The 14,251-nt window shown below is 33.8% G+C and overlaps 1 protein-coding gene across 7 annotated transcripts in view; it reads left to right on the top strand.

The window, feature by feature from the left end:
• AKAP9 (A-kinase anchoring protein 9) overlaps positions 1–14,251 on the top strand; it is a 148,589-nt gene that overhangs the window by 31,273 nt on the left and 103,065 nt on the right. For all 7 annotated transcript variants that reach the window (XM_076006446.1, XM_012779613.3, XM_076006445.1 and 4 more), the window contains exons 3-7: positions 3,458–3,502; positions 10,354–10,407; positions 10,765–10,935; positions 11,992–12,147; positions 13,016–13,213. In XM_076006446.1, coding sequence (XP_075862561.1) covers positions 3,458–3,502; positions 10,354–10,407; positions 10,765–10,935; positions 11,992–12,147; positions 13,016–13,213 — 624 coding nt within the window. The remainder of the gene's footprint in view (positions 1–3,457; positions 3,503–10,353; positions 10,408–10,764; positions 10,936–11,991; positions 12,148–13,015; positions 13,214–14,251) is intronic.

Here is a 14,251-nt window from a genome sequence, read left to right as displayed (position 1 = left end):
TCAGGTTTTCTATTTCTGCATAAAAGAAAGGAGGAATTTTGACAGGGATTGCATTGAATCTGCAGGCAAATTTGTGGAGTATTTTCACCTTAACGATATTAGATCTTCTTGATCTATGAGCACAGGTTGTTTTTAATTTATTGAGGTCCTCTTTAATTTCTTTCAGTGTTATCTTATTGTTTTCAGTATACAAATCTTGTACTTGTTTTTATTAAATGTATTCTTAAGCGTTTTATTGTTATTTTATTCCTTATCATTTTACTACTTTTTGTTCCTATTAGAATTGTTTTCTTAACTTCATTATCTGATTATTCACTATTAGTGTATAGAAATACAACCGACATTTGTATGTTGATCTTATATCCTGCACCTTTGCTGAACCCATTAGCTCTAATAGTTTTTTTGTGAATTCCTTCAGTTTTCTATATACAAGATTATGTCTGCTGCTGGAGATGTATAACTATTTCCTTTCCAATATTGATGTCTTATTTCTTTTTCTGGCCCAGTTGCCTTAGTGAGAACCTTACAATGTTGAAAAGAGGTGGTGAGAACAGACATCCTTGTATTGTATCTTGTATTAGGTGGAAAGCATTCAGTTTTTCACCATTGAGTGTTACATTAGCTGGTTTGATTTGGTTTTTTTGGTAGATCCCTTTATCAAATTGAGGAAGTTCCCTTCTATTTCTGGACAATAGGGTGTTTTTTACTATAAAAGAGTGCTGAATTTTGCTAAATGCCTTTTCTGTATCCATTGAGATGACTTTAAAACAAAAACTATTACTAGGGACAAAAGATTTTAGAGAACATATATTGTATGAATTCAATTCTTTTAAATATTGAGGAGTTTTTAATGGTCTAACATAAAGTCATCTTTCTACTCCTCAAACTGGATAATTTCAGTTAATCTATCAGAGTTTGCTGATTCTCTCTTCTTCCTTAGATCTGTTTTTCAATCCCTCTAGTGACTTTTTCATTTTAGTTATTATTTATTTTACTTTTCAACTCCAGAATTTCTCTTTGGTTCTTTTATAATTTCTTTCTATTGACTGATTGATTTGCTTTCGCTCTGTTGGTTAGGCTGGAGTGCAGTGGCACAATAATAGTTCACTGTGGTCTTGAAATCCTGGGCTCAAATGATCTTCCCCATCACCCTCCTGAGTAGCTGGGACTACAGGCGCATGCCACCATGCCTAGACAATTTTTTTTTCTAGAGGTGGGGTCTTGCTTTGTTGCCCAGCTGATCTTGAACACCTGGACTCAAGGGAGCCTCCTGCCTCAGCCTCCTAAGTAGCTGGATTTATAGGTATAAACCACTGCATCCAGATCTCTTTGTTTTTATTGATCTCTATTTGATCAGGCATCATTCTTACAATTTTATTTAGTTTTTAAAATATTAACTTATTTTAGTTATGTGATGATAATACTTAAAATAGCTCTTTGTCTATTAAGTCTAATATCTGTATTTCCTTAGGGATGGTTTCTATTGATCACTATTTTTCTTGTGCATAGGCCATACTTTCCTTTTTCATTTGTGTGTCTTGTAATTTGTTTTTTAAAAACTGAACATTTAAAATAATACAATGTGGCAACTTTAGTGCTTGATTCAATTTGAATGTGTATTATCTTTTTCTGCATAACAAATCAATGTTTGGGTTCCTCTTTATAGTTTCAGCATTTTGAATGCAACAATTGTCTTATTCACCATTTAACTCTCAGTACCACAGTTTCTAGTATACAATATGCACTAAATTAATGAAGATGAGGGGTTGTGTCATAAAAATATTTTATATTTAAAAGAGAGAGAATCTCATTAGTTAGAAACCACTGTTACAGCATTTTGAGTAGGGGCAAGCTTATTTCTATTCCTGGCATCAGTTACTACTTCATGGAGAGGGTAGACTTAGAACTTGGTCTTGAATGTTGAATAAAATTTCCATAGGTGTGGATGAGAAAGGAAACAGCAACAGTTAATATTTGTTGATGAAAAGATGAATCTCTCTGGGTCTTGCTTTCCTCACCAGTAAAGTGAGATTATTAGCTCAGATGAGCGGATTAACAGTGAAGGCCGTACTTTTGGAGTCAGACAATTTACATTTCCTCCCTGACTCCTCCCAAAACTTCTTAGCTGAGAGAAGCATGAAAAAGCCACTCACTTGATACCTAAATCCCAGGTATGTGATCATGAAACAAGAATGTCTTTCAAAGTGCTTTTGTAAGCTGCAAAGGTGTTATGACAATAAAGGTTATTTATTCATCAAGTTATTACTTTTTAATTTTGTTTTTATTTTTTTATTTTTTTGAGACAGAGTCTCACTCTGTTGCCCTGGCTAGAGTGCTGTGGCATCAGCTTAGCTTCTAGCAACCTTGAACTCCTGGGCTCAAGCGATCCTTCTGCCTCAGCCTCCCGAGTAGCTGGGACCACAGGCATGCGCCACCATGCCTGGCCAATTTTTTCTATTTTTGGTAGAGATGGGGTCTCACTCTTGCTTAGGCTGGTCTCGAACTCCTGAGCTCAAATGATCCACCCCCCTCGGCCTTCCCAGAGCTTGGATTACAGGCGTGAGCCACCAGGCCCGGCCAAGTTATTACTTTTTTGTTATCAAGATTTTTTGATTCTTCTTTTGGAGAAATTGAACTCTTTCAATAGTAGCATTTTAGGACTTTCTTTTATTTAAAAGAGGTATAGTAGTTTCCCTTTATCTGTGGGGGATACATTCCAAGACTCCCAGCGGATGCCTGAAACCATGGATAGTACTGAACCCTATATATACTGTTTTTTCCTATATGTACATACTTATGGTAAAGTTTAATTTATAAATTAGACACAGTATTCTTGCTCTTTCGAGCCACTATTAAGTAAGGGTTGCTTGAACACAAGCACTGCGATACTACAACATAAGATCTGATAACCAAGACAGTAACTAAGTGACTATTGGGCAGGTAGCATATGTGGACATGCTGAACAAAGGGCTAGGTAGGGTGGAGTGAGATTTCTTTGTGCTTCTCAGAATAACATGCAATTTAAAACATATATTGTTTATTTCTGGAATTTTCCATTTAGTATTTTTGTACTGCAATTAACTGTGGGTAACAAATTGCAGGAAACTAAACCATGGATAAAGCTGGCTACTGTACAGATAGATATATTAGAGAAGTGGTTTCTTAGTTGGTGCTTTTGGCTTACAAATGATATGTAGCATATACGAGACCCTAGGTGAAAGTACCTGTTGGTACTTTTATATTCAGAAAAATGTCTAGTGGTAAATTAATTGCATTATTTTGCCATTGTAATTTATAATTAAATGAAATTTTTAAAGGTTTGAATATTTTTTAATAGTTTTCTAGTGGTATTTTATGTGAGTTTTCTTTGTTACCAACAGTCATGGCTTAGTAAAGTACAATATTTAGGGAAAAAAAACCCAGTCATAATTGTAATTGGTTTTTGCTTTTATTTTAGCCTGAAAGTGAAATTTCAACCACAGCAGATGACTGTAGTTCGGAGGTAAGACTAGATTATGTTATGATTTCAAATGTCATAAGCAAAATTGATATTTTGTATTACTGAAATTACTGATTGTTGCTATTTTATTTCTTAGAGCACATGCTTCTATTATATTTCTATAAATGTAATATAATAAAGTATGTAAATGACTATAAAACCTGAGGATTATGTTTTACTGGTATACCCTTTTCCAAGTTATTGGCTAAGATCTTAAATCTTTAAAATAACTTGGTTAGTAGTAAGATACCCTGTTTTAGTTTCTAGGATACATGACTGTTACAATGTTATCTATGTTCAGCACAGTAAAAGTTTAATAATATAGGGTATTTCATTTGAAGTAAATGCTTTTTACAAATTCTTGAATTCTAGTTAATCATACAAACTTGTATTGAAATTAATGTTGCAATGTAGATTTTATTTTAGGTGATAAAGGCTAATATAGTCACTGGACACTTTAGGACATATCTTTATGTGTTGGTAACAAGTACATGTCATTTTATTTTTTTCTTATTCTTTGAGATGTAATTGTCATTTCTTTGGTCCAGATTTGAGAACATGGAAAAGTGTTACTTACTCTGAATGGTTCAGCAACTCAGTGTATTCAATAAGTCTCAATTTATCGTAGGTTTCTAATAGAGAAAAAAAAACTCTTGTGTTCTTAATGAACATATTACTGTTTTAGATTGCTGATGGAAGCAAAAAATTTGACACATCAGAAGTGAATGGAATATGCTTACTAATAATCTGATCAGGATAATAATTAACCAACATTAAGTTAATAAATTGGTGCCTGATTTAGGCTATGTAAAGTTGCTCCTAAGGGTGAAATATCTTGATTTAAAAATCACTGCTTCCAATTCAGATTCTGCTTTTGTGACTTGAATTTGGGGCACATGCACTTGGCCCTTCATATCCATGGGTTCTGCATTCAAGGATTTGACCAACCATGGATAAAAAATGTTTGAGAAAAAATAAAAAATAATAATACAACAATGAGAAATATGAAAAAGAAAATACAGTATAACAACTATTTATATGACATTTCCAGTGTATTAGGTATTATAAGTAATTTAGTGATGATTTAAAGTAAATGGGAGCGTGTACATAGATTAATATGCAAATACTACAACATTTTATATAAGGAACTTAAGGATCCATGGATTTGCTAGCCTTGGGGAGTCCTGGAACCAGTTCCCCTGCAGACACCAAGAGACAACTTTATGAAAAGTGTTTATAAAACTTTTTTTTTCTTTCTATAATGACCTAATACTTATAGCCTGTCTTTCTTGATTGAAAGTCTCAGATGCTTTGGGCTTGAACTACCTGTATCTCGAGGGCACCCTAGAACTCTACAAAGTGCATTTTTTCTTTAAGGTGGAATATTTTTTTATGCCAGTTGACTTGTCTTTGAGAACATCCCATACCTGCCCAGAAAATTTGGTTAAAATTTATGTAGCCATTTTCTCAGATTGGGATAATAGGGCAAAATTTAATTTTATTAATATTAATACTGATTTGAAAAGCTAAATACATCAAAAGGTGATTTTCAGGTTTTCTTTATTAAAAGGTAAATTAATATTATTGGAAGTTCTTGTTACAGTGAGACATTGTTTACCTAAATTTTTTTAGTTAAAAAACTAGTAGAGATTATAAGGTCCAGAAAAATGTATTGAAACTATATATCTGTAGCACCTAGTAAATGTGATGTGTTTCAAAGTAGAGTACAAATAGTACTTAAATATAAGCACTACAGAAAAAATTTAGAATAGTATTTATCATAGTTGTTGACCATAGTTCACAGTAATAAACATATTTTACATATAGATGTAATTTCACATATACATTTATAGTTACATATATGTATAGTTATATACATGAATAATTATATATGAATAAACATATGCATATATACATTTTTTTCCAAACAAGTTTCTGGAAGGATACTTTTACAATATCACGTATCCTGTGATACTTTATCTTTTAAATGCTGGTCAAAAAAACTAAACTGATTAACTGCCTTAGAATTTGGAAAAAACAATGACTTAGATTACAGTTAGATTGAGAAAAAGGTAATTATGAAATAATTTTTGACAGATTTGACCTGATTTGAGTTATACCCTATAATATTACATATGTTACATCTGGATTCACAATGGATTATGCTTTGGGAAACTTACATGTTCACTGTGTTTTAGAAAACAGAAGAAAAGTTGATAGGTTGTGAAATGTTTGAGATGTCTCATCAAGATTACTGAGATGGATATTGGTTGGATCCATGATGCTCTGGACTATTTTTGAGGCTTTAGCTACTCTATTAAATGATGTTTGACTAGCTTGAATGAACTAAAATTACAGGAGATTTCAAAACAATATTTGCCCATTTCAGGAAGCTGAAGAAAGACCAAGCTGAAGCAAACCAAATTTATAACCTGAGGAATAAATCTCACACTGTAATATTTTTCATATTGGAGCTCTTAAGGAATTATCTTTCAGCAACACCCCTAAAAAATGAGATACCTTTCTGACAACACACACATTATAACTTAACTACAAATGCCAGATTTGCAACATTTAATTATTTTGGCAGCTGTGGTTTGAATTTGAGTATTCTAAAATTTCAGAATCACATAGTTTTAATCATAGATTACATAATTTTGTATTTTGCCTAAATATCACTGTCATTTTTCTGGTTAATAGGGCAATAAGGTAATAGAAGGAAGAACAGGGGAACTTTGGAAGCAGAAAGTCTTATGTTTAAATTTAAACTTAATCACCTTTTGAGCTGTATGAACTTGGGCACATCACTTAAACTCTGAAATATAGTTTCCTTACCTATAAATTGGAGTGGGAGGGTAATAATATCTACCTCACAGTGTAGTTGTATAACTCACAAAGTAGTTGTCCAAAACAATTTTGAGAATATTTAGTACATGTTTGGCATATGATAGATAATCAGCAAAGCTTGATTCCTTTATTATTTTTCCCTAGTAATATGCTATTTTTCACACCATGTTTATATGAAACAGTGAGAGATGAAGATCCCTTTAACAAATTGTTCTCAAAAGGATTTCAGATTGTGGTAATATATTTAATTAGAACTTAGTTTGGAAATTATATGTAATAGGTATGACACGTGTTTAATGTTTATTACTTCTGTGACTGGTGTACTCAATGGATTGAAAATGGGTTCAGTCCTGGAAAGAATTAGTCAAATAATTTTATTCCCAGATCTCTTCTGTTTAAACACATTATCCAGGCCGGTGCGTTGGCTCACGCCTGTAATCCTAGCACTCTGGGAAGCCGAGGTGGGAGGATCACTCAAGGTCAGGAGTTCAAAACCAGCCTGAGCAAGAGCAAGACCCCATCTCTAATAAAAAGAGAAAGAAATTAATTGGCCAACTAAAATATATATATAGAAAAATTAGCCAGGCATGGTGGCCCATGCCTGTAGTCCCAGCTACTCAGGAGGCTGAGGCAGAAGGATTGCTTGAGCCCAAGAGTTTGAGGTTGCTGTGAGCTAGGCTGATGCCATGGCACTCGAGCCGGGCAAGAGAGTGAGACTCTGTCTCAATAAACAAACAAACAAACAAACACATTATCTAATTACCTGCACTAGAGAAGTCAGACTAAATGAAAAAATACTTTTCTTACAAATTATATATAATCATCTTCAGAAAGTACATTTATGTCCAGAACACCATATTTACACAAATTATTTTTTATACCCCTAGAGTAGGGTTATTTGGAAGAAATTTGGGGAATACTACAGGCAATATAGAGATAAGACAGGCAAATAAATATGCTTTGGTATGTATAGAAAGATGGAATAATAGTAGAGTATGTACTCCCATTATAGATTTCATCTGATTATTTAGTATTTCTTAACCAAGTTGCTTGTATGATTCATGGCATTTGTCAAGTGATTGGAATTGAAGACATGCATATATGCTTTATATATAAAGTAACAAGCTTAGCTTTTCAACTTTGACTTTGAATGAATGATCTTAATCGTTAGTTACTTGACTCCAACTGCATCCATCAGATAGGCACATTGAACTCTTATAATTTTCATGGTCTTTTATGAACCATCAGATTCTTATTTTTGTAGAAACATCTGTTATTAATGTCTGTTAATGTATGTATTTCCAGATTAAGTATAAGAGTAAGATATAAATAAATTGTAACTCATTCTTTCATATTTTAAAACTGATGTTCAGGCCGGGCGCGGTGGCTCACGCCTGTAATCCTAGCTCTCTGGGAGGCCGAGGCGGGCGGATTGCTCGAGGTTGGGAGTTCAAAACCAGCCTGAGCAAGAGCGAGACACCGTCTCTACTATAAATAGAAAGAAACTAATTGGCCAACTAATATATATAGAAAAAATTAGCCGGGCATGGTGGCGCATGCCTGTAGTCCCAGCTACTTGGGAGGCTGAGACAGAAGGATCGCTTGAGCCCAGGAGTCTGAGGTTGCTGTGAGCTAGGCTGACGCCACGGCACTCACTCTAGCCTAGGCAACAAAGTGAGACTCTGTCTCAAAAAAAAAAACGGATGTTCACTAAAAGGGTGAGTTTTTGTGTGAAGTCCATTTTATAGTTATACAGTGAAAATTATGTTTTCTCTGATTCTTTCTGAATAGCAATGTTATATGGTACTTACCTCAACAGATTATTTTGAACTTTAAAATATACCTTACTTGAACTCTTCTAGATCTTTAAGTTGTATTTAAGATTAAATCCTCTGTGAATTAAAAAAGAATTTATTAACACAGTCTGAAGTTTAAATAACTTTGACAAATGCCAAAGTAAAAAAGGACATTGTAAAAAAGGGAAATTGAGATTTTCTTTCAGTTCAAGGAGTCTATTAATCTAATATTCATGTTTCAAGTTATTGATTTACTTTCATTTGAAGATTTACCAGGTATAATGTTAGAAAACTAATGTTAGAAGAAGAGATAAATAAATATTGTACCCTTTAGGTATCAATAAAATAATTATGTCTATTAAAAATAGAATACTTTATTGCTAACTATTAATGGTACTGATATTCTATTGAGTATTTCTATTCTAACTTTGGAATATAGTTGGTTTTAATTTAGGTCTTGTGACTAATATTTAATTACCTATTTTTAAAAACAGCTACTTAGTGTTTTAAGAAGTCAATACAGGCGGGGCGTGGTGGCTCACACCTGTAATTCTAGCACTCTGGGAGGCCGAGGCGGGCGGATCATTTGGGCTCAGGAGTTCGAGAGCAGCCTGAGCAAGAGTGAGACCCTGTCTCTACTAAAAAAATAGGAAGAAGTTAGCTCGACAACTGAAAACAAAAAACTATATATATATATATATATATATATATATATATATATATATATATATATATATATATATAAAATTAGCCAGGCATGGTAGTGCATGCCTGTAGTCCCAGCTACCCAGGAGGCTGAGGCAGGAGGATCGCTTGAGCCCGGGAGTTTGAGGTTGTTGTAAGCTAGGCTGATGCCATGGCACTGTAGCCCAGGCAACAGAGTGAGACTCTGTCTCAAAAAAATGAAAAAAATTAAGCTTTGATTTTCATAAATTATCCTTACAACAAAAGCAAAGGAATCAAATTCTAATAAAGAACTTTTAATTAGGATTTTCACTTTTTAAAGCATGTGGCCCATAGAGATCTAATTCTAATTCTGGGCTATTCCATGCTATGCATTCCAACAGTAACAACTTCATTGTCTTGGATTCTTTTAATATAGAATTGTGAGTAATTTAAGATATAGGCAGGGATGAAGTTGGTCTTTGCACTATTAAGGGGCAAAGAGCAGTTGAAAAGGAAAAGCAAACCAATCCCAAACCCAGCAGAAGAAAAGAAATAACTAAGGTCAGAGTACAGCTAAATGAAGTCAATTCCAAAAGAAATATACAGAAGATTAGTAAAACAAAAAGTTGGTTCTTTGAAAAGATAAACAAAATCGATAGGTCTCTCACTAGATTAACCAGAAATAAAAAAGAAAGGACCCTAATAAGCTCAATCAGAAATGAAAAAGGAGATATTACAACTGATACCACAGAAACACAAAATATAATCTCTGAATACTATAGAAAGCTCTATGCACATAAACTTGAAAAAGTTGAAGAAATGGACAAATTCTTAGGAACACACAACCTCCCTAGGCTCAATCAGGAAGAAATTGTTCTGAAATTAATCTTTCCCTAAGTCAACACTGGAGACATATTCTGTCATTCTCTTTCCTCCCACCACAAAATATCTGTGTTAGAGATAGGTAGTAATATGGAAACCTCCTTATTTTCCATAGTTTATGGAAAACCTTCACATTGGTCAGTGTTGGCACAGTTGTCACAGTAGTAGCCTCAGTACGAAGTTCTTGAGGGAGTGTTCCTCACCAGTTAATCTCCTCCTACCTCTTGACTTGCTTATCAGCTTTCAAGGAATTTCTATCATTAAATGGTTTTACTTGAAAATGAATAGGGGCCTAATCAAAAAACAATTATTTAAAGAAAGCATTTTGTAAAAGAGGATCTAGTAACTTAAAGTTTATAGTTTTCATTTTGAAGATCAAATAGAAATTGCACTTAGAACTTTAATTTGCTTAAATGAAAATGTATATACGTAGTTCAGTGTCTTTTGCATTGTAAGTACTGAGGTGTTTAAGGAATGGTTGGCATTTGAAATGGTCATAGTCTTTTAGATACTTCCATTAAATTTAATCACTGTATGTTTTTTGCTAATGAGGCATTTTCTCTAGAGATTAAAGATACATACACACAAATACATTTAGCAGAAATATTGTTAGCTAAATAAAATTCTAAGATTATAATATATCAGGAAATTGTTTTTATACAGGTAAATGGTTGCAGATTTGTGGTGAGAACAGGAAAGCCTACAAATTTATTAAGGGTACAGTATTTAAAACTACTCATGATACTAATGTTTTATACTATTTAAAATTATCTTGCTTACTAACAAAGCCTTTTTCTGCATGTACTTCTTTCTGGGTGATTTCAAACTGATTTTAATGTTTAACAAAACAAACTTATTACCCTTTATTATAAAACTCAATTGTAACAGAATTTACAAATATCCTGTTATGCCCTTGAGGTATATATCATATTAACACAAAGTAGGTTGTGATACCAGTAAACTTACAGGTGATGAGTGATGTTATAAAGTGGACTTTGCTATGGTATTCAATATTTGAATCAAATCCTCCCTAAGTAATGTTGCTAGTACTGAATTATTAAAAATCCTGATTAGGAAGAAGAATTTGGTGTTGATGATTCTTATTCTGGACAAGGAGCACAGTATAGTCAGACCCACCTAGAGATGATGGAAAATGAATTAGCTGGGAAACAGCATGAGATTGAAGAGCTAAACAGAGAACTGGAAGAAATGAGAGCCACCTATGGGACTGAAGGACTGCAACAGGTATGCTTACTTTCTGTGGCTTTCAGTTTGGTACTAACAAAAATAATAAATTTGCATGATAACACATGCACTCTCCATAAAGATGGGGTTTTTAACTTAGCTGGGTGCAGCTATAATCTCAACTACTGGGCAGGCTGAGGTGGGAGGATTGCCTGAATCCAGGAATTCGAATCCAGCCTGAGCAATAAAGCGAGACCCATCTCAAAAACAAAACAAAACTAAATGGCAACTTAAGATCATCTCTTAATTTTTGTCCATGTACATAATATAAACAACCCTCTTTAAAGCTAGGATTTCATTAACAAGGCTAATGTAATCCAGATTCTCATTTAACTTTAGATGAGATAGCTAGTCCAAAAGTACTTCAGGAGTACAGATATTTTTATAATCATCCTGGGAGAAAATTATGATACAAACCACATCCATCAAAATATTATGACTTAAACCCACTAAGAATGTCAGCAAGCTGGGCGTGATGGTGTATGCCTATAGTCCTAGCCACCCAGGAGGCTGAGGCGGGAGGATTGCTTGAACCCAGGAGTTCGAATCCAGCCTGGGAAATAAAGTGAGATCCTTTCTCTTAAAAAAAAAAAAAAAAAATCAGCAAGCCCTTGTAGTAACCTTTTGTGGTTAGAGTAACATCTGTTGTTCTTGGCAGGCAGTTATGAAAACAAAGTGAAATAGGACATTGATGAGGATGACAATACATTTCCATCTCATCTGCTACAGAAACAAGTTGGGATTGAACATGTCTATGGTAGTGTTGCCTAGGGATACATTAGGGGCACCCCTAAATATAAAGATAGAAGTAGATATATGGATAAGCCAGATCAAATGTATTTTTCCCCTTAGTTTAGATAAATTTTTTTCAAAGTTGATTTGGAAATAAAAACCAATTCCTTCAAGCTAATATCTTTTAAAATATGGAAGAGACTGCTTACAAATGGTAAGAATTCTGCCAATGTATTTTGAATTACATATTTTTGAAAAACAGTTAATAACAATTTTGTTTAAAAAATAAATCTAGTGCTTACTATTTTCACTGGTTTCCTTTAGTTACAAGAATTTGAAGCTGCCATTAAACAAAGAGATGGCATCATAACCCAGCTCACTGCTAATTTACAACAAGCAAGAAGAGAAAAGGATGAGACAATGAGAGAATTTTTAGAGTTGACAGAACAAAGTCAAAAATTACAGATTCAATTTCAGCATGTAAGTATTACTAATAGAATAAAATTTATTAGTTTTTTAGTAATGAATTTTTTAAAAAATTTTTCACTTTTAGGAACAAATGTGAATTTGTCAAAAAGCCATTTGCATATTATATCATGTTGGAAAAGTTAGTTGAATATGTGTTATGTCAACCAAGAATTTAATTCATACTTCTTACATGGTTTTCTGCTACTGTTTTATCTATACTTCTTTCCTGTATTTTTTGAAATCCTGCAAAACCTTATAAGGCGGATTGAGAGAATTTTTGCAGAAATTAAGCTGTAGTCACACCCTACTTTTGCCAATGCTGGTATGGTTTTATTTTAGTTAGTTTCTAAAATGGTAAATAGACTGAATATATTCCATTTACCTTTAATTAGAGCCACAGTAATCTAATTGCATTAATCAGGATTTCTGATGGCAAGTAACAAAAACAATTTGAAATAGCTTAAGCAAAATGGAGGAATTTAGTGTAATGATATAGACTTGTCTTACAGAACTCAAAGGCAAAAATACAACCAGGCCTCTGAAAGGGGTTAGAACTAGAAACTGGAAAGTCATCGGGAACCCAGGAAATACTGTATTTTAGGCCTCACTTCTCTCTGCATGTCTTCTTCAGTCATGTTTCTCTTAGGAGATCTCCTTTCTCTGCTATATCAAGGGAAAGATAATATTGCTTCCTTGTAATGTGCCTATTCTTATCCAGTCAGCCAGCGCAGCATGTTTGCTGGGATTTCAATCCTGTGAAGCCAGGGAAGTTCCCAGAGAGCCATTGTGGGCTGAATAATACCCTAAAAGGTATCTATTAATATTCTCTAAGGTAATCACTTCAGAATTTAATGTTTTGTTGTTTCTTTCTGTTTTCAAGTTACAGGCTAGTGAAACTCTGAGAAATACTACTCATAGTAGCACAGCTGCAGATTTACTACAAGCTAAACAACAAATCCTTACTCATCAACAACAGCTGGAAGAACAAGACCATCTATTAGAAGATTATCAAAAAAAGAAGGAAGATTTCAAACTGCAAATTAGTTTCTTGCAAGAGAAAATTAAAGTATATGAAATGGTATGTTTATTTTAAGGAAGTCATCCATCTTATAGCAGCTTTGCAATTAACTTTAAAGTTTTTAATGAAAGTATTTATCTTTTTGTTATGTGAATCACAAATTTTCATAATTAAACTCTAAGCATGTAAAATAATTTATTTCAAAAGCAAATTTGAATCTCAGTCATAGAGTTTTTAAGATAATACACATTACTGAATTCCTTAAAAGTGATCAGCCTATGTTAAACTGAATTCACAGGAGGATCTAAATTTATAACTAGAGTTTCTGTCCTTTTTTGTCATCTAAAAGTATTTGCCTTATTTTAGCTATTATTAAGGAATTCTGAAAATATTTTCACAACAAAATGAAATTTTATGGATTTATTTAGGAAAAAATAAATGCAGTCACTTTTCTTTATTCACATGAGTTATGTTCTACAAAGTTGCTAGGAAGACTTATTTAGCAAGTAAGTGCTTCTGTGGGGGGAATATATACATATACACACACACGCGCGCGCAGACGTTTCACTTAGATTATAATCTTAAATCCTAAAGACAAATCATCCTGGTAGATCTATTTTCTTTACTCTTTTTTTTTTTTGAGACAGAGTCTCCCTTTGTTGTCCAGGCTAGAGTGAGTGCCGTGGCGTCAGCCTAGCTCACAGCAACCTCAAACTCCTGGGCTCGAGCGATCCTCCTGCCTCAGCCTCCCGAGTAGCTGGGACTACAGGCATGTGCCACCATGCCCGGCTAATTTTTTATATATATATCAGTTGGCCAATTAATTTCTTTCTATTTATAGTAGAGACGGGGTCTCGCTCTTGCTCAGGCTGGTTTTGAACTCCTGACCTTGAGCAATCCGCCCGCCTCGGCATCCCAAGAGCTAGGATTACAGGCGTGAGCCACCGCGCCCGGCCTTATTTTCTTTACTCTTTAAAAGAGAAATTGAAGTTCAGAAGTGACTAACCTGAGGCCACCCTGCTAACAGGTGCCAGAGTTGGGATTCAAATCCTGTTAACTGCCCGATAGCAGGAACTTCTTGCACTACACTTCACTGCC

Source organism: Microcebus murinus, chromosome 9 (genome assembly GCF_040939455.1).
Source record: "Microcebus murinus isolate Inina chromosome 9, M.murinus_Inina_mat1.0, whole genome shotgun sequence".
Taxonomy (NCBI): domain Eukaryota; kingdom Metazoa; phylum Chordata; class Mammalia; order Primates; family Cheirogaleidae; genus Microcebus; species Microcebus murinus.
Note: the sequence above shows the minus strand (reverse complement) of the source record. Positions and strands in the feature narration are given on the sequence as shown.